We start from the raw sequence: 22,359 nt of genomic DNA on the forward strand, positions 1-22,359 counted from the left end.
GGTTTGGATCCAATGGGATTCTGTACAATGGGAATGAATGGGTAGGGGTTTGGTCCATTGGGATTCTGTACAATGCGAGTGAATGGGAAGGGGTTTGACCCATTGTGATTATGTACAATGGGAGTGAATGGGAAGGGGTTTGGGTCCATTGGGATTCTGTACAATGCGAGTGAATGGGAAGGGGTTTGGTCCATTGTGATTATGTACAATGGGAGTGAATGGGAAGGGGTTTGGGTCCATTGGGATTCTGTACAATGGGAGTGAATGGGAAGGGGTTTGGTTCCAATGGGATTCTGTAGAATGGGAATGAATGGGAAGGGGTTTTGGTCCATTGGGATTCTGTGCAATGGGAGTGAATGGGAAGGGGTTTGGTCCATTGGGATTGTGTGCACTGGGAGTGAATGGGAAGGGGTTTGGGCCCATTGGGATTCTGTACAATGGGAGAGAATGGGAAGGGGTTTGGATCCATTGGTATTCTGTACAATGGGAGTGAATGGGAAGGGGTTTGGATCAATTGGGATTCTGTACAATGGGAGTGAATGGGAAGGGGCTTGGATCCAATGGGATTCTGTCGAATGGGAATGAATGGGAAGGGGTTTCGGTCCAAAGTGATTCTATAGAATGGGAATGAATAGGAAGGGGTTTGGGTACATTGGGATTCTGTGCAATGGGAGTGAATGGGATGGGATTTGGTCCATTGTGATTGTGTACAACGGGAGTGAATGGGAAGGCGTTTGATCCATTGGGATTGTGTGCAATGGGAGTGAATGGGAAGGGGTTTGGGTCCATTGGGATTCTGTACAATGGGATTGACTGGGAAGGGGTTTGGTCCATTGGGATTCTGTACAATGGGAGTGAATGGGAAGGGGTTTGGGTCCATTGGGATTCTGTACAATGGGAGTGAATGGGAAGGGGTTTGGTCCATGGGATGCTGTGCAATGGGAGTGAAAGGGAAGGGGTTTGGGTCAATTGGGATTCTGTACAATGGGAGTAAAAGGGAAGGGGTTTGGTCCCTGGGATTCTGTGCAATGGGAGCGAATGGGAAGGGGTTTGGGTCAAAAGGGATTCTGTAAAATGGGAGTGAATGCGAAGGGGTTTGGTCCATGGGATTCTGTACAATGGGAATAAATGGGAAGGGGTTTGGTCCATGGGATTTTGTACAATGGGAATGAATGGGAAGGGGTTTGGTCCATGGGATTCTGTACAATGGGAGTGAATGGGAAGGGTTTTGGTCCATGGGATTATGTACAATGGGAGTGAAAGGGAAGGGGTTTCGGTCAATTGGGATTCTGTACAATGGGAGTGAAAGGGAAGGGGTTTGGTCCCTGGGATTCTGTGCAATGGGAGCGAATGGGAAGGGGTTTGGGTCAAAAGGGATTCTGTAAAATGGGAGTGAATGCGAAGGGGTTTGGTCCATGGGATTTTGTACAATGGGAATGAATGGGAAGGGGTTTGGTCCATGGGATTCTGTACAATGGGAGTGAATGGGAAGGGTTTTGGTCCATGGGATTCTGTACAATGGGAGTGAATGGGAAGGGGTTTGGTCCATGGGATTCTGTACAATGGGAGTGAATGGGAAGGGGTTTGGTCCATGGGATTCTGTACAATGGGAGTGAATGGGAAGGGGTTTGGTCCATGGAATTCTGTGCAATGGGAGCGAATGGGAAGGGGTTTGGGTCCAAAGGGATTCTGTAAAATGGGAGTGAATGTGAAGGGGTTTGGTCCATGGGATTCTGTACAATGGGAGTGAATGGGAAGGGGTTTGGGTCCATTGGGATTTTGTACAATGGGAATGAATGTGAAGGGGTTTGGTCCATGGGATTCTGTACAATGGGAGTGAATGGGAAGGGGTTTGGTCCATTGGGATTTTGTACAATGGGAATGAATGGGAAGGGGTTTGGTCCATTGGGATTCTGTACAATGCGAGTGAATGGGAAGGGGTTTAACCCATTGGGATTATGTACAATGGGAGTGAATGGGAAGGGGTTTGGGTCCATTGGGAATCTGTACAATGGGAGTGTTTGGGAAGGGGTTTGGGTCCATTGGGACTCTGTACAATGGGAATGAATGGGTAGGGGTTTGGTCCATTGGGATTCTGTACAATGCGAGTGAATGGGAAGGGGTTTGGGTCCATTGGGATTCTGTACAATGGGAGTGAATGGGAAGGGGTTTGGTCCATTGGGATTCTGTACAATGCGAGTGAATGGGAAGGGGTTTGACCCATTGGGATTCTGTACAATGCGAGTGAGTGGGAAGGGGTTTGACCCATTGTGATTATGTACAATGGGAGTGAATGGGAAGGGGTTTGGGTCCATTGGGATTCTGTACAATGGGAGTGAATGGGAAGGGGTTTGTATCCAATGGGATTCTGTAGAATGGGAATGAATGGGAAGGGGTTTTGGTCCATTGGGATTCTGTGCAATGGGAGTGAATGGGAAGGGGTTTGGTCCATTGGGATTGTGTACAATGGGTGTGAATGGGAAGGGGTTTGTGTCCATTGGGATTCTGTACAATGGGAGAGAATGGGAAGGGGTTTGGATCCATTGGGATTCTGTACAATGGGAGTGAATGGGAAGGGTTTTGGCTCAATTGGGATTCTGTACAATGGGAGTGAATGGGAAGGGGCTTGGATCCAATGGGATTCTGTAGAATGGGAATGAATGGGAAGGGGTTTGGGTCCAAAGGGATTCTGTAGAATGGGAATGAATAGGAAGGGGTTTGGGTACATTGGGATTCTGTGCAATGGGAGTGAATGGGACAGGATTTGGTCCATTGTGATTGTGTACAATGGGAGTGTATGGGAAGGCGTTTGATCCATTGGGATTGTGTGCAATGGGAGTGAATGGGAAGGGGTGTGGGTCCATTGCGATTCTGTACAATGGGATTGACTGGGAAGGGGTTTGGTCCATTGGGATTCTGTACAATGGGAGTGAATGGGAAGGGGTTGTGTCCATTGGGATTCTGTACAATGGGAGTAAATGGGAAGGGGTTGGGTGCATTGGGATTCTATACAATGGGAGTGAATTGGGAAGCTGTTTGGTCCATTGGGATTCTGCAAAATTGGAGTGAATGGGAAGGGGTTTGGCCCATTGGGATTCTGCAAAATGGGAGTGAATGGGAAGGGCTTTGGTCCATTGGGATTCTGTACAATTGGAGTGAATGGGAAGGGGTTTGGTCCATTGGGATTCTGTACAATGGGAGCGAATGGGAAGGGGTTTGGGTCCATTGAGTTTCAATATTCTGGAATCCCCCTCTTCTTCTAGCACAGTCTCCTTAGCTGTTTTCTTCACGTTGTTACTCAACTCATCTCGTAATGAGATTTGTCGTGGGCATCAGGTTCAACCCCTCTTGCATACTCATTTTTCTTTCAAGTATATAACAGATACCCATCAGAAATACATCTGAGGTCACAGCAACTGTGCTGCTTCCCCCCACCTCATTTCCTATCTATATCAATAAAGGAAACTATCGCAACCATAATGGCTGGTCCCCTGTTACTTAACCTTTAATGTGATGTCAACACAGGTCTTGTTTTTCGGGGCTTTCTGCCCACCAGGCTGTTCCACTTCCTTTCTGAGCAGATGTCAACTGTTTCAGTCTCCAAACCCTGCAGCAAGCCTCGTACTTTTTTCCGCAGGGGGTGTTTAACTTCTCTCCGTCGGCCCAGGGGTTTGTGTGTGTGTGTCGCTCTCTCTCTCTCTCCTTCCTCAGCCCCAGTCACGGTTTGGAGAGACACCGGGTGCCAGGTCCAGTCTCAGCGCTGTCGAGATGGGGAGCTGCCGCCAAGATCAGTACAGCGAGGACAAGCTTTGTTGCAACAAGTGTCAGGCAGGTAAGTTCTGAAGTCATCTTTCTATACCTATATACCTAGCTCAGTGTGTGTGTGTGTGTGGGGGGGGGGGGGTGGGTCAGTGCAGCAATACATGGTTGAGCAGCCACAGTGCTAGAACTCTGGGCAGTGGGGCAGCTGTGAGAAGCGGTTTGGGTCCATCAGGATTCTGTACAAGGAGAGTGAATGGGAAGGGGATGGGTCTATTAGGATTGTGTACAATGGGGGTGAATGGGAAGGGGTTGGGTCTATTAGGATTCAGTACAATGGGAGTGAATGGGAAGGGATTTGGTCCATTAGGATTCTGTACAATGGGAGTGAATGGGAAGAGATTTGGTCCATTGGGATTGTGTACAATGGGAGTGAATGAGGAAGGGGTTTGGTTCATTGGGATTCTGTGCAATGGGAGTGAATGGGAAGGGGTTTGGTCCATTGGGATTGTGTACAATGGGAGTGAATTAGAAGGGGTTTGGGTCCATTGGGATTCTGTACAATGGGAGTCAATGGGAAGGGGTTTGGATCCATTGGGATTCTGTACAATGAGAGTGAATTAGAAGGGGTTTGGGTCCATTGGGATTGTGTACAATGGGAGTGAATGGGAAGGGGTTTGGGTCCATTGGGATTGTGTACAATGGGAGTGAATGGGAAGGGGTTTGGGTCCATTGGGATTCTGTACAATGGGAGTGAATGGGAAGGGGTTTTGTCTATTGGGATTCTGTACAATGGGAGTGAATGGGAAGGGGTTTGGGTCCATTGGGATTCTGTACAATGGGAGTCAATGGGAAGTGGTTTGGATCCATTGGGATTCTGTACAATGGGATGAATGGGGAGGGGTTTGGTTCCATTGGGATTCTGTACAATGGGAGTCAATGGGAAGGGGTTTGGGTCCATTAGGATTCTGTACAATGGGAGCGAATGAGAAGGACATTTGAAGATGACTATTGATGGCTCCTAGTTCTGGTCTCCCCCCACAAGTGAAAATGTTTTCTCTACGCCTACCCAATCTTCACAATTCACAATTCAAATCGCTTTATTGGCATGATCTTACCCCTTCGTAATTTTAAAGACCTCTATCAGGTCACCTCTCAGCCTTCTCTTTTCTGTAGAAAAAGGCCCCAGCCTGTTTAGTCTTTCCTGATAGGTATAACCTCTCATTTCTGGTATCACCCTGGCAAATCTTTCTTGCACCTTTTTCAGTGCCTCTATATTCTTTTATAATATGGAGACCAGAACTGTGCACAGTGCTCCCAAGTGTGGTCTAACCAAGCTATATGGAGACCAGAACTGTGCACATTGCTCCAAGTGTGATCTAACCGAGGTTCATGAAGACCAGAACTGTGCACAGTGCTCCAAGTGTGGTCTAACAAAAATTGCATACAAGTTGAACATAACATTTTCCATTCGATCCCTCTAGAAATGAACCCCAGTGATTTGTTTGCATTTTTATAGCCTAGTTAACCTGCGTTGCTACTTTTAGTGGTTATGCTGATGAATGCCACATTTGGGATACAGTATATGAGTAATTTGAGACTTAACTCAAGGTGTCAGCCGTGAGGTGTTGGGTGTCAATCTCGCTCGTGAGTCAGAAGGTCATGGGTTCGAGTCCCATTCCAAAGACTCGAGTTCATAACTCAGGCCGACACTTCCCACTTGTCCAGTAGTGAGGGAGCCCAGCTCCGTCAGAGCGGCAGTACTGAGGGAGCGCTGCACTGTCGGAGGGGCAGTACTGAGGGAGCGCTGCACTGTCGGAGGGGCAGTACTGAGGGAGCGCTGCACTGTCGGAGGGGCAGTACTGAGGGAACGCTGCACTGTCGGAGGGGCAGTACTGAGGGAACGCTGCACTGTCGGAGGGGCAGTACTGAGGGAGCGCTGCACTGTCGGAGGGGCAGTACTGAGGGAGCACTGCACTGTCGGAGGGGCAGTACTGAGGGAGCGCTGCACTGTCGGAGGGGCAGTACTGAGGGAGCGCTGCACTGTCGGAGGGGCAGTACTGAGGGAGCGCTGCACTGTCAGAGGGACAGTACTGAGGGAGCACTGCACTGTCGGAGGGGCAGTACTGAGGGAGCACTGTACTGTCGGAGGGGCAGTACTGAGGGAGCGCTGCACTGTCGGAGGGGCAGTACAGAGGGAGCACTGCACTGTCGGAGGGGCAGTACTGAGGGAACGCTGCACTGTCGGAGGGGCAGTACTGAGGGAACGCTGCACTGTCGGAGGGGCAGTACTGAGGGAGTGCTGCACTGTCGGAGAGGCAGTACTGAGGGAGCGCTGCACTGTCGGAGGGGCAGTACTGGGGGAGCGCCGCACTGTCGGAGGGGCAGTACTGAGGGAATGCTGCACTGTCGGAGGGACAGCACTGAGGGAGCGCCGCACTGTCGGAGGGGCAGTACTGAGAGAGTGCCGCACTGTCAGAGGGGCAGTACTGGGGGAGCGCCGCACTGTCGGAGGGGCAGTACTGAGGGAGTGCTGCACTGTCAGAGGGACAGTACTGAGGGAGCACTGCACTGTCGGAGGGGAAGTACTGAGGGAGCACTGTACTGTCGGAGGGGCAGTACTGAGGGAGCGCTGCACTGTCGGAGGGGCAGTACTGAGGGAGTGCTGCACTGTCGGAGGGGCAGTACTGAGGGAGCGCTGCACTGTCGGAGGGGCAGTACTGAGGGAGCGCTGCACTGTCGGAGGGGCAGTACTGAGGGAGCGCTGCACTGTCGGAGGGGCAGTACTGAGGGAGCGCTGCACTGTCGGAGGGGCAGTACTGAGGGAGTGCTGCACTGTCGGAGGGGCAGTACTGAGGGAGTGCTGCACTGTCAGAGGGGCAGTACTGAGGGAGTGCTGCAGTGTCGGAGGGGCAGTACTGAGTGAGTGCTGCACTGTCGGAGGGGCAGTACTGAGGGAGTGCTGTACTGTCGGAGGGGCAGTACTGAGGGAGTGCTGTACTGTCGGAGGGGCAGTACAGAGGGAGCGCCGCACTGTCGGAGGGGCAGTACAGAGGGAGCACTGCACTGTCGGAGGGGCAGTACTGAGGGAACGCTGCACTGTCGGAGGGGCAGTACTGAGGGAACGCTGCACTGTCGGAGGGGCAGTACTGAGGGAGTGCTGCACTGTCGGAAGGGCAGTACTGAGGGAGCGCCGCACTGTCGGAGGGGCAGTACTGAGGGAGTGCCGCACTGTCAGAGGGGCAGTACTGAGGGAGTGCCGCACTGTCAGAGGGGCAGTACTGAGGGAGCGCCGCACTGTCGGAGGGGCAGTACTGAGGGAGCGCCGCACTGTCGGAGGGGCAGTACTGAGGGAGTGCTCACTGTCGGAGGGGCAGTACTGAGGGAACGCTGCACTGTCAGAGGGGCAGTTCTGAGGGAGCGCTGCACTGTCGGAGGGGCAGTATTGAGGGAACGCTGCACTGTCGGAGGGGCAGTATTGAGGGAACGCTGCACTCTCGGAGGGGCAGTACTGAGGGAGCGCCTCACTGTCAGAGGGGCAGTACTGAGGGAGCGCTGCACTGTCGGAGGGGCAGTACTGAGGGAGCGCTGCACTGTCGGAGGGGCAGTACTGAGGGAGCGCCTCACTGTCAGAGGGGCAGTACTGAGGGAGCGCCGCATTGTCGGATGTGCCGTCTTTTGGATGAGACGTTATACTGAGGCCCTGTCTGCTCTCGCAGATGGATGGAAAAGATCCGATGCCCACTATTTTGGAGAAGAGCAGGGAAGCTTTCACCGGTGTCCTGAGGCCAATATTTATCCCTCAATCAACATCACTAAAATTGCCAGCCTTCCCTTCAGCTGCCAAGGCCCTAAGCTCTGGAATGCCCTCCCTAAACCTCTCTCTCCTTTAAGACGCTCCTTAAAACCTTCCTCTTTGACCAAGCTTTTGGTCACCTGCCCTGAATTTATCCTTATGGGGCTCGGGGTCAAATTTTGTCTGATTTGCACTGTTGTGAAGCACCTTGGGACGTTTTACTACGTGGAAGGCGCTGAATTAAATACAAGTCGCTGTTGTTTTGCTCAGGGGTTGTAAGTGTTACTTCTGTAACCGAGTGGACTCACTCAAAGCGACTTTCCAGCCTGGCCTCGGCCCTGTGATGTCAGGGCGATGGAAATATCACTTCTTTTTCCATTCCCCCACGTGAATGTTTCTATCTCTCTCGGCGTAACTTTACTAGACAGTGGAAATGTTGAATAATGAGTTTGTGTGGGTGTGTAACTGGGCCCTTCGCCAGAGACCTACAGTTTGCCAATATATTCATACAGACGCATTCATCCACACAGACTCATCTACACACACACACATATACATATATATACACACACAGACTCATCTACACACACATATACATATATATACACACACATATATACACACACATATATACACACACATACACTTATATATTCACACACATATATATATATATACACACACATATACATATATATACACACACATATACATATATATACACACACATATATACACACACATACACTTATATATACACACACATATATATATATATATACACACACATATACATATATATACACACATATACATATACATACACACACATATACATATATACACACATATATACACACATATATACACACACATACACATATATATACACACATATACATATACACATATACATATATATACACATACATATACATATATATACACACACATATACATATATATACACACACATATATACACACACATATATACACACACATATATACACACATATATACACACACATATACATATATACACACACACATATACATATATATACACACATATACATACACACACATATACATATATACACACACATATACATATATATACACACATATACATATACATACACACACATATACATATATACACACATATATACACACATATATACACACACATACACATATATATACACACATATACATATACACATATACATATATATACACATACATATACATATATATACACACACATATACATATATATACACACACATATATACACACACATATATACACACACATATATACACACATATATACACACACATATACATATATACACACACACATATACACACACACATATACATATATATACACACACATATACATATATATACACACACATATACATACATATACACACACACATATACACACACACATATACATATATATACACACACATATACATATATATACACACACATATACATACATATACACACACACATATACACACACATATACATATATCTATACACACATATACATATATACATACACACACACATATACATATATCTACACACACATACATATATACACACACACATATACATATATACACACACACATATACATATATACACACATATACATATATACACACACATATACATATATATATATACACACATATACATATATACACACACACATATGCATATGTACACACACATATACATGTTTACACACACATATACATATATACACACACACATACACATATATATATACACACATATACATATATATACACACATATACATGTATATACACACATATATATAGACACACATATATACACACACATATACACATATATTCACACACATGTATATATACGCACACACATATACACACACATATATACAGACACATATATATACACACACACACACAAACACACATATACACACAGGTGGGCAGAACAGTGGCAAATGGAATTCAATCTGGAGAAGTGTGAGGTAATGCATTTGGGGAGGGCTAACAAGGAAAGGGAATACACATTAAATGGTAGGACACTGAGTAGCGTAAAGGAACAAAGGAACCTTAGAGTGCATGTCCACAGATCCCTGAAGGTAGCAGGCCAGGTAGATAAGGTGGTTAAGAAGGCATATGGAATGCTTGCCTTTATTAGCCATGGCATAGAATACAAGAGTGGGGGGGTTATGCTTCAACTGTATAAAACACTAGTGAGGCCTCAGCTAGAGTACTGCGTGCAGTTCTGGTCACCACATTACAGGAAAGATGTGATTGCACTAGAGAGGGTACAGAGGAGATTTACAAGGATGTTGCTGGGAGTAGAGAATCTTAGCTATGAGGAAAGACTGGATAGGCTGGGTCTGTTTTAGAAACATAGAAGATAGGAGCAGGAGTAGGCCATTCGGCCCCTCGAGTCTGCTCCGCCATTTAATGAGATCGTGGCTGATCATCCAAACTCAGTACCCTGTCCCTGCCTTCTCCCCATATCCCTTGATCCCTTTAGCCTTAAGAAATATATCTAACTCCTTCTTGAATATATTTAATGAATTGGCCTCAACTGCCCTGTGTGGTAGAGAATTCCACAGGTTCACCACTCTCTGGGTGAAGAAATTCCTCCTCATCTCAGTCCTAAATGGCTTACCCCTTATCCTTAGACGGTGACCCCTGGTTCTGGACTCCCCGACCATCGGGAACATCCTTCCTGCATCTAGTCTGTCCAGTCCTGTCAGAACTTTATAAGTTTCAATGAGATCCCCTCTCATTCTTCTAAACTCCAGCGAATATAAGCTCTCCTTGGAACAGAGGAGGCTGAGGGGAGACCTTATTGAGGTGTATAAAATTATGAGGGGCCTAGATAAAGTGGATAGAAAGGACCTATTTCCCTTAGCAGAGGGGTCAAAAACCAGGGGGCACAGATTTAAAGTAATTGGTGGAAGGTTTAGAGGGGATTTGAGGGGAAATTTCTTCACCCAGAGGGTTGTGGGGTCTGGAACTCACTGCCTGAAAGGGTGGTAGAGGCAGGAACCCTAACCACATTTAACAAGTACTTGGATGTGCGCTTGGGATGTTCTAACCTGCAGGGCTACGGACCAAGAGCTGGGAAGTGGGATTAGGCTGGATAAGGATGTCTTGCTGCAGTTGTACAGGGCCTTGGTGAGACCGCACCTTGAGTATTGTGTACAGTTTTGGTCACCTTACCTGAGGAAGGACGTTCTTGCCATGGAGGGAGTGCAGCGAAGATTCACCAGGCTGATACCTGGGATGGCAGGAATGACGTATGAGGAGAGATTGGGTCGATTGGGCTTATACTCACTGGAGTTTAGAAGAATGAGAGGGGATCTCATCGAAACTTATAAAATTCTGTCAGGCCTGGACAGACTAGATGCAGGAAGGATGTTCCCGATGGTCGGGGAGTCCAGAACCAGGGGTCATAGTCTAAGGATAAGGGGTAAGCCATTTAGGACTGAGATGAGGAGGAATTTCTTCACCCAGAGAGTGGTGAACCTGTGGAATTCTCTGCCTCAGAGGGCGGTGGAGGCCAATTCATTAAATATATTCAAGAAGGAGTTGGATATATTTCTTAAAGCTAAAGGGATCAAGGGATATGGGGAGAAGGCAGGGACAGGGTACTGAATTTGGATGATCAGCCATGATCTCATTGAATGGCGGAGCAGGCTCGAGGGGCCGAATGGCCTACTCCTGCTCCTATATCATATGGTTCCGACAATCCAATAGTTTCATGGTTCACCCTCGCGAGCTTTTTTAAATTCCCAATTTATTTAATTAACTGAATTTAAATTCCCCCGCTGCCGTGGTGGGATTTGAACTCAAGTCTCTGGATCATTCGTCCAGGAATCTGGATTACTGGCCCAGTAACATACGCTAGCAAAATACTGCGGATGCTGGAAATCCGAAATAACAACAGAAAACGCTGGAAAAACTCAGCAGGCCAGGCAACATCCGTGGAGAGAGAAACAGAGTCAACGGTTCAGGTCTGAGACCCTTCGTCAGGACTGAGAAAAAAAGTCGGAAGTGGAAAGCGAGTGTAGGGGCTGCGAAAAGGGGGAGGGGTTCAAAGAACAAAAGGGAAGGTCAGTGATAGGATAGAAAGCAGGAGAGAGTACAGGAGTGTATTTGAGTGCAGGAACAAGGATGTCTTGCTGCAGTTGTACAGGGCCTTGGTGAGACCACACCTTGAGTATTTTCTGCAGTTTTGGTCGCCTTATCTGAGGAAGGATGTTCTTGCCATGGAGGGAGTGCAGCGAAGATTCACCAGACTGATACCTGGGATGGCAGGAATGACGTATGAGGAGAGATTGGGTCGATTGGGCTTATACTCGCTGGAGTTTAGAAGAATGAGAGGGGATCTCATTGAAACTTATAAAATTCTAACAGGACTGGACAGACTAGATGCAGGAAGGATGTTCCCAATGGTCGGGGAGTCCAGAACCAGGGGTCACAGTCTAAGGATAAGGGGTAAGCCATTTAGGACTGAAATGAGGAGGAATTTCTTCACCCAGAGAGTGGTGAACCTGTGGAATTCTCTACCACACAAGGCAGTTGAGGCCAATTCATTAAATATATTCAAGAAGGAGTTGGATATATTTCTTAAGGCTAAAGGGATCAAGAGATATGGGGAGAAAGCAGGGACAGGGTACTGAATTTGGATGATCAGCCATGATCTCATTGAATGGCGGAGCAGGCTCGAGGGGCCGAATGGCCTACTCCTGCTCCTATCTTCTATGCTTCTAAGACAGTCACTAATAAATCCAATCGGGAATTAAGGAGAAACATCTTTACCCAGGGAGTGGTGAGAATGTGGAAGTCGCTGCCACAGGGAGAGGTTGAGGCGATTAGCACTGAGGCATTTCAGGGGATGCGACATAAGCACATGAGGGAGAACGGAATAGGAGGTTACGCCGATGGTGCTAGATAAAGTAGGAGTGGGAGGAGGCTCGAGAGGAGCACAAACACCGGCATTGACCAGTTGGGCTGAAAAGCCTGCTTCTATGCTGTAAATACCATGTAATTTTACATAGAGCAGAGATGGTTATGGAGAAATTTAATCACAGTGTATTAGAAATGTGAGGAAATTAGCAAAAGAACCGGGGGTTGGGGAAAGGAGGGAAAAAAATTACGCAGTGTCTTATGATCTGGGACTTGCTGCCTGAAAGGGCGGTGGAGGCAGATTAAATCGTAACTTTCAAAAGGGAATTCGATAAAAACATGAAGGGTTAACATTTGCAGGGGTACGGGGAACGAGCAGGGCAGTGGGAATAATTGGACAGCTCCTTCGAAGAGCCGGCACAGGGACGATGGGTCGAATGGCCTCCTGCAGTGCTGCATGATTCTATTTTGTGCTGTATAAACAGATATATACACAAATAAACACACCTGCACACATACATGTGCATTAGTGCCCCAGGAGTGTTTGATGGGACAGTGTAGAGGGAGCTTTACTCTGTATCTAACCCATGCTGTACCTGCCCTGGGAGTGTTTGATGGGAGAGTGTAGAGGGAGCTTTACTCTGTATCTAACCCGTGCTGTACCTGCCCTGGGAGTGTTTGATGGGACAGTGTAGAGGTAGCTTTACTCTGTATCTAACCCGTGCTGTTCCTGCCCTGGGAGTGTTTGATGGGGCAGTGCAGAGGGAGCTTTACTCTGTATCTAACCCGTGCTGTACCTGCCCTGGGAGTGTTTGATGGGGCAGTGTAGAGGGAGCTTTTCTCTGTATCTAACCCGTGCTGTACCTGCCCCAGGAGTGTTTGATGGGACAGTGTAGAGGGAGCTTTACTCTGTATCTAACCCGTGCTGTACCTGCCCTGGGAGTGTTTGATGGGACAGTGTAGAGGGAGCTTTACTCTGTATCTAACCCGTGCTGTACCTGCACTGGGAGTGTTTGATAGGATAGTGCAGAGGGAGTTTTACTCTGTATCTAACCCGTGCTGTACCTGCCCTGGGAGTGTTTGATGGGACAGTGTGGAGGGAGCTTTACTCTGTATCTAACCCGTGCTGTACCTGCCCCAGGAGTGTTTGATGGGACAGTGTAGAGGGAGCTTTACTCTGTATCTAACCCGTGCTGTACCTGCCCTGGGAGTGTTTGATGGGGCAGTGTAGAGGGAGCTTTACTCTGTATCTAACCCGTGCTGTACCTGCCCTGGGAGTGTTTGATGGGACAGTGTAGAGGGAGCTTTACTCTGTATCTAACCCGTGCTGTACCTGCCCTGGGTGTGTTTGATGGGACAGTGTAGAGGGAGCTTTACTCTGTATCTAACCCGTGCTGTACTTGCCCTGGGAGTGTTTGATGGGACAGTGTGGAGGGAGCTTTACTCTGTATCTAACCCGTGCTGTACCTGCCCCAGGAGTGTTTGATGGGACAGTGTAGAGGGAGCTTTACTCTGTATCTAACCCATGCTGTACCTGCCCTGGGAGTGTTTGATGGGGCAGTGTAGAGGGAGCTTTACTCTGTATCTAACCCGTGCTGTACCTGCCCTGGGAGTGTTTGATGGGACAGTGTAGAGGGAGCTTTACTCTGTATCTAACCCGTGCTGTACCTGCCCTGGGAGTGTTTGGTGGGACAGTGTAGAGGGAGCTTTACTCTGTATCTAACCCGTGCTGTACCTGCACTGGGAGTGTTTGATGGGACAGTGTAGAGGGAGCTTTACTCTGTATCTAACCCGTGCACTACCTGCCCTGGAAGTGTTTGATGGGACAGTGTAGAGGGAGCTTTACTCTGTATCTAACCCGTGCTGTACCTGCTCTGGGAGTGTTTGATGGGACAGTGTAGAGGGAGCTTTACTCTGTATCTAACCCGTGCTGTACCTGCCCTGGCAGTGTTTGATGGGACAGTGTAGAGGGAGCTTTACTCTGTATCTAACCCGTGCTGTTCCTGCCCTGGGAGTGTTTGATGGGACAGTGTAGAGGGAGCTTTACTCTGTATCTAACCCGTGCTGTACCTGCCCTGGGAGTGTTTGATGGGAGAGTGTAGAGGGAGCTTTACTCTGTATCTAACCCCGTGCTGTACCTGCCCTGGGAGTGTTTGATTGGGCAGTGTAGAGGGAGCTTTACTCTGTATTTAACACGTGCTGTACCTGCCCTGGGAGTGTTTGATGGGACAGTGTAGAGGGAGCTTTACTCTGTATCTAACCCCGTGCTGTACCTGCCCTGGGAGTGTTTGATTGGGCAGTGTAGAGGGAGCTTTACTCTGTATCTAACCCGTGCTGTACCTGCCCTGGGAGTGTTTGATGGGACAGTGTAGAGGGAGCTTTACTCTGTATCTAACCCGTGCTGTACCTGCCCTGGGAGTGTTTGATGGGACAGTGTAGAGGGAGCTTTACTCTGTATCTAACCTGTGCTGTACCTGCCCTGGGAGTGTTTGATGGGACAGTGTAGAGGGAGCTTTACTCTGTATCTAACCCGTGCTGTACCTGCCCTGGCAGTGTTTGATGGGACAGTGTAGAGGGAGCTTTACTCTGTATCTAACCCGTGCTGTTCCTGCCCTGGGAGTGTTTGATGGGACAGTGTAGAGGGAGCTTTACTCTGTATCTAACCCGTGCTGTACCTGCCCTGGGAGTGTTTGATGGGAGAGTGTAGAGGGAGCTTTACTCTGTATCTAACCCCGTGCTGTACCTGCCCTGGGAGTGTTTGATTGGGCAGTGTAGAGGGAGCTTTACTCTGTATTTAACACGTGCTGTACCTGCCCTGGGAGTGTTTGATGGGACAGTGTAGAGGGAGCTTTACTCTGTATCTAACCCGTGCTGTACCTGCACTGGGAGTGTTTGATGGGACAGTGTAGAGGGAGCTTTACTCTGTATCTAACCCGTGCACTACCTGCCCTGGAAGTGTTTGATGGGACAGTGTAGAGGGAGCTTTACTCTGTATCTAACCCGTGCTGTACCTGCCCTGGGAGTGTTTGATGGGACAGTGTAGAGGGAGCTTTACTCTGTATCTAACCCGTGCTGTACCTGCCCTGGGAATGTTTGATGGGACAGTGTAGAGGGAGCTTTACTCTGTATCTAACCCGTGCTGTACCTGCCCTGGGAGTGTTTGATGGGACAGTGTAGAGGGAGCTTTACTCTGTATCTAACCCGTGCTGTACCTGCCCTGGGAGTGTTTGATGGGACAGTGTAGAGGGAGCTTTACTCTGTATCTAACCCGTGCTGTACCTGCCCTGGGAGTGTTTGATGGGACAGTGTAGAGAGAGCTTTACTCTGTATCTAACCCGTGCTGTACCTGCCCTGGGAGTGTTTGATGGGGCAGTGTAGAGGGAGCTTTACTCTGTATCTAACCCGTGCTGTAGCTGCCCTGGGAGTGTTTGATGGGACAGTGTAGAGAGAGCTTTACTCTGTATCTAACCCGTGCTGTACCTGCCCTGGGAGTGTTTGATGGGGCAGTGTAGAGGGAGCTTTACTCTGTATCTAACACATGCTGTAGCTGCCCTGGGAGTGTATGATGGGACAGTGTAGAGGGAGCTTTACCCTGTATCTAACCCGTGCTGTACCTGCCCTGGGAGTGTGTGATGGGACAGTGTAGAGGGAGCTTTACTCTGTATCTAACCCGTGCTGTACCTGCCCTGGGAGTGTGTGATGGAACAGTCATGACGATGATTCTATGCCACGTGCGTAACATGAATTCGCGCTACAGGAGTACGAGATTGGTCTGAATGCTAATCACGGACGTTTCTCCCTCTGTCCGAAGGTTTTTACAAGTTGGAGCACTGCAACCAGAGGGTACAGACTCAATGCCTACCCTGTAAAACAGATGAATACATGGACTACCTGAATTACGCCAATCACTGCATCCGATGTGCCTCATGTGAAGCAGGTTTGCATCAAGTTCCCTGCTTAACCTGTCAGTAACTGGTGGACTCTCTCAACAGCCTCTCAGCCATCCCATCATTCCACCTAAACACCCATCTACTTATGTTACACATATATATGTCACTTCTGTTTTACACACATACACGTCTGTAATGTTATATACAGTAATATGTCTCATATTATGTATGTGTCTATTATGTTATAAATATGTCTCGTATCTCAACCGTGGCTTAGTGGGTACAACCCTCACCTCGGTGGCAGAAGGTTGTGGGTTCCAGTCCCACCCTAATGACTTAAGCACAGGGTTCCAAGCTGACACTGCAGGGCAGTAGTGAGGGTGCGCTGCACTGTCGGGGGGGCAGTACTGAGGGAGTGCCGCACTGTCGGAGGGGCAGTACTGAGGGAGCGCTGCACTGTCGGAGGGGCAGTAGTGAGGGTGCGCTGCACTGTCGGAGGGGCAGTACTGAGGGAGTGCTGCACTGTCGGAGGGGCAGTACTGAGGGAGCGCTGCACTGTCGGAGGGGCAGTACTGAGGGAGTGCTGCACTGTCGGAGGGGCAGTACTGAGGGAGTGCTGCACTGTCGGAGGGGCAGTACTGAGGGAGCGCTGCACTGTCGGAGGGGCAGTACTGAGGGAGCGCTGGACTGTCGGAAGGACTGTACTGAGGGTGCGCTGCACTGTCGGAGGGGCAGTACTGAGGGAGCGCTGCACTGTTGGTGGGGCAGTACTGAGGGAGCGCTGCACTGTCGGAGGGACAGTACTGAGGGAGCGCTGCACTGTCGGAGGGGCAGTACTGAGGGAGCGCTGCACTGTCGGAGGGGCAGTGCTAAGGGAGCACTGCACTGTCGGGGGGCAGTACTGAGGGAGCGCTGCACTGTCGGAGGGGCAGTACTGAGGGAGCACTGCACTGCCGGAGGGCAGTGCTGAGGGAGCGCTGCACTGTCGGAGGGGAAGTACTGAGGGAGCACTGAACTGTCGGAGGGGCAGTACTGAGGGAGCGCTGCACTGTCGGAGGGGCAGTACTGAAGGAGTGCTGCACTGTCGGAGGGCAGTACTGAGGGAGCGCTGCACTGTCAGAGGGGCAGTACTGAGGGAGCACTGTACTGTCCGAGGGGCAGTACTGAGGGAGCACTGCACTGTCGGAGGGGCAGTACTGAGGGAGCGCTGCACTGTCGGATGGGCAATACTGAGGGAGCGCTGCACTGTCGGAGGGGGCAGTACTGAGGTAGCGCTGCACTGTCGGAGGTGCAGTACTGAGGGAGCGCTGTACTGTCGGAGGTGCAGTACTGAGGGAGTGCTGCACTGTCGGAGGTCCATTACTGAGGGAGCGCTGTACTATCGGAGGTGCAGTACTGAGGGAGTGCTGCACTGTCGGAGGTCCATTACTGAGGGAGCGCTGTACTGTCGGAGGAGCAGTACTGAGGGAGCACTGCACTGTCGGATGGTCAGTACTGAGGGATGAGATGTTAAACCGAGGCTCTCAGGTGGACGTAATGTTCCCACTATTTTGGAGAAGAGCAGGGGCAGTCCTCCCGGTGTCCTGGGGCCAATACTTATCTTTCAGTCAACATCAATAAAACATATTATCGAGTCATTATCACATAGCAGTTTGTGGGAGCTTGCTGTGCGCAATTTGGCTTCCCTGTTTCCGACCTTACAGCAGTGACTGTAGTTCAAAAAGTACCTCATTGGCTTTAAAGCACTTTTGGATGTCCTGAGGTTATGAAAAGAATGATAAAAATGCAAGACTTCCTTTCTTATACATATATTATTCTCATGTTATATGCATATGCTGCTTATGTTATTTATAGGTGTTTAGCACATATATGTCTGGCTCTTAAGGTTATATATGTGAGTCACTTAAATCTATTATGTTAAATATAGAATATAAATGTTTCTTATGTTATATATATATTTTTTTTACTTTAGTAGCCCATAAACACTATGTATTATTTATGTATAGCAGATTTTGATTTAATACAATTCAGATCGGTTAAACGTTGCTAACAGCGACTTAGATCATTTCTAATTTATTGCCTTAGATCTAATTAATTACTCCTCACCATCAAACTCTGATATACCCCACACCCCTCACTGTAACACTGATATACCCCACACCCCTCACTGTAACACTGATATACCCCACACCCCTCACTGTAACACTGATATACCCCACACCCCTCACTGTAACACTGATATACCCCACACCCCTCACTGTAACACTGATATACCCCACACCCCTCACTGTAACACTGATATACCCCACACCCCTCACTGTAACACTGATATACCCCACACCCCTCACTGTAACACTGATATACCCCACACCCCTCACTGTAACACTGATATACCCCACACCACTCACTGTAACACTGATATACCCCAAACCCCTCACTGTAACACTGATATACCCCACACCCCTCACTGTAACACTGAAATACCCCACACCACTCACTGTAACACTGATATACCCCACACCCCTCACTGTAACACTGATATACCCCACACCCTTCACTGTAACACTGATATACTCCACACCCCTCACTGTAACACTGAAATACCCCACACCACTCACTGTAACACTCTGATACACCCCACACCCCTCACTGTAACACTCTGATATACCCCACACCCCTCACTGTAACACTCTGATATACCCCACACCCCTCACTGTAACACTGACATACCCCACACCCCTCACTGTAACACTCTGATATGCCCCACACCACTCACTGTAACACTCTGATATACCCCACACCCCTCACTGTAACACTGATATACCCCACACCCCTCACTGTAACACAGATATACCCCACACCACTCACTGTAACACTCTGATATACACCACACCCCTCACTGTAACACTCTGATATACACCACACCCCTCAGTGTAACACTGATATACCCCACACCCCTCACTGTAACACTGATATACCCCACAGCCCTCACTGTAACACTGATATACCCCACACCCCTCACAGTGTAACACTCTGATTTACCCCACACCCTTCACTGTAATACACTGATATACCCCACACCCCTCACTGTAACACTGATATACCCCACACCCCTCACTGTAACACTCTGATATACCCCACACCCCTCACTGTAATACTCTGATATACACCACACCCCTCACTGTAACACTCTGATACACCCCACACCCCTCACTGTAACACTCTGATATACCCCGCACCCCTCACTGTAACACACTGATATACCCCACACCCCTCACTGTAACACTCTGATACACCACACACCACTCACTGTAACACTCTGATATACCCCACACCCCTCACTGTAACACTGATACACCCCACACCACTCACTGTAACACTCTGATACACCCCACACCCCTCACTGTAACACTCTGATATACCCCACACCCCTCACTCTAACACGCTGATATACCCCACACCCCTCACTGTAACACGCTGATATACCCCACACCCCTCACTGTAACACTCTGATACACACCACACCACTCACTGTAACACTCTGATACACCCCACACCCCTCACTGTAACACTCTGATATACCCCACACCCCTCACTGTAACACTCTGATATACCCCACACCCCTCACTGTAACACTGACATACCCCACACCCCTCACTGTAACACTCTGATATACCCCACGCCACTCATTGTAACACTCTGATATACCCCACACCCCTCACTGTAACACTCTGATATACCCCACACCCCTCACTGTAACACAGATATACCCCACACCACTCACTGTAACACTCTGATATACACCACACCCCTCACTGTAACACTGATATACCCCACACCCCTCACTGTAACACTGATATACCCCACACCCCTCACTGTAACACACGGATATACCCCACACCCCTCACTGTAACACTCTGATATACCCCACACCCCTCACTCTAACACGCTGATATACCCCACACCCCTCACTGTAACACACTGATATACCCCACACCCCTCACTGTAACACTCTGATATACCCCACACCCCTCACTGTAACACTGATATACCCCAAACCCCTCACTCTAACACGCTGATATACCCCACACCCCTCACTGTAACACACTGATATACCCCACACCCCTCACTGTAACACGCTGATATACCCCACACCCCTCACTGTAACACTCTGATATACCCCACGCCCCTCACTGTAACACTCTGATATACCCCACACACCTCACTGTAACACTGATATACCTCACACCCCTCACTGTAACACAGATATACCCCACACCCCTCACTGTAACACTCTGATATATCCCACACCCCTCACTGTAACACTGATATACCTCACACCCCTCACTGTAACACTGATATACCCCACACCCCTCACTGTAACACTGATATACCCCACGCCTCTCACTGTAACACTCTGACTTACCCCACACCCCTCACTGTAACTCTGATATACCCCGCACCCCTCACTGTAACACTCTGATATACCCCACACCCCTCACTGTAACTCTGATATACCGCACACCCCTCACTGTAACACTGATATACCCCACACCCCTCACTGTAACACTCTGATATACCCCACACCCCTCACTGTAACACTGATATACCCCACACCCCTCACTGTAACACTGATATACCGCACACCCCTCACTGTAACACTCTGATGTACCCCACACCCCTCACTGTAACCCTCTGATATACCCCACACCCCTCATTGTAACACTGATATACCCCACACCCCTCACTGTATCACTGATATACCCCACACCCCTCACTGTAACACTCTGATATACCCCACACCCCTCACTGTAACACTCTGATATACCCCACACCGCTCACTGGAGCACTGATATACCCCACACCCCTCACTGTAACACTCTGATATACCCCACACCCCTCACTGTAACATTCTGATACACCCCACACCCCTCGCTGTAACACTGATATACCCCACACCCCTCACTGTAACACTGATATACCCCACACCGCTCACTGGAGCACTGATACACCCCACACCCCTCACTGTAACACTGATATACACCACACCCCTCACTGTAACACTGATATACCCCACACCCCTCACGGTAACACTCTGATATACCCCACACCCCTCACTGTAACACTCTGATACACCCCACACCCCTCAGAGTAACACACTGATATACCCCACACCCCTCACTGTAACACTCTGATACACCCCACACCCCTCAGAGTAACACACTGATATACCCCACACCTCTCACTGTAACACACTGATATACCCCACACCTCTCACTGCAACACTCCGATATACCCCACACCCCTCGCTGTAACTCTGATATACCCCACACCCCTCACTGTAACACTCTGATATGCCCCACACCCCTCACTGTAACACTCTGATGAACCCCACACCCCTCACTGTAACACTCTGAAATACCCCACACCCCTCACTGTAACACTCTGATATACCCCACACCCCTCACTGTAACACTCTGATAAACCCCACACCCCTCACTGTAACACTGATATACCCCACACCCCTCACTGTAACACTGATATACCCCACACCCCTCACTGTAACACTGATATACCCCACACCCCTCACTGTAACACTGATATACCCCACACCCCTCACTGTAACACTGATATACCCCACACCCCTCACTGTAACACTCTGATGAACCCCACACCCCTCACTGTAACACTCTGATGAACCCCACACCCCTCACTGTAACACACTGATATACCCCACACCCCTCACTGTAACACTCTGATGAACCCCACACCCCTCACTGTAACACTCTGAAATACCCCACACCCCTCACTGTAACACTCTGATATACCCCACACCCCTCACTGTAACACTCTGATATACCCCACACCCCTCACTGTAACACTCTGATATACACCACACCTCTCACTGTAACACTGATAAACCCCACACCCCTCACTGTAACACTGATATACCCCACAC

The 22,359-nt window shown here is 49.0% G+C and overlaps 1 protein-coding gene across 3 annotated transcripts in view; it reads left to right on the plus strand.

Annotated features, from left to right (window-relative positions):
• The first annotated feature begins 929 nt into the window (after positions 1 to 929).
• LOC147091221 (uncharacterized) overlaps positions 930 to 22,359 on the plus strand; it is a 67,601-nt gene continuing 46,171 nt past the window's right edge. The window contains exons 1-2 of one of the 3 annotated variants that reach the window (XM_085976687.1): positions 930 to 3,832; positions 16,322 to 16,447. In XM_085976687.1, coding sequence (XP_085832813.1) covers positions 3,769 to 3,832; positions 16,322 to 16,447 — 190 coding nt within the window. In that variant the 5' untranslated portion in view covers positions 930 to 3,768. The remainder of the gene's footprint in view (positions 3,833 to 16,321; positions 16,448 to 22,359) is intronic. The other 2 variants (XM_085976686.1, XM_085976688.1) reach the window with 2 other exon arrangements.

Source organism: Somniosus microcephalus, unplaced genomic scaffold, assembly GCF_052327205.1.
Source record: "Somniosus microcephalus isolate GS21.2 unplaced genomic scaffold, FLI_Smic_1.0 unresolved_chr3, whole genome shotgun sequence".
Classification (NCBI taxonomy): Eukaryota; Metazoa; Chordata; class Chondrichthyes; order Squaliformes; family Somniosidae; genus Somniosus; species Somniosus microcephalus.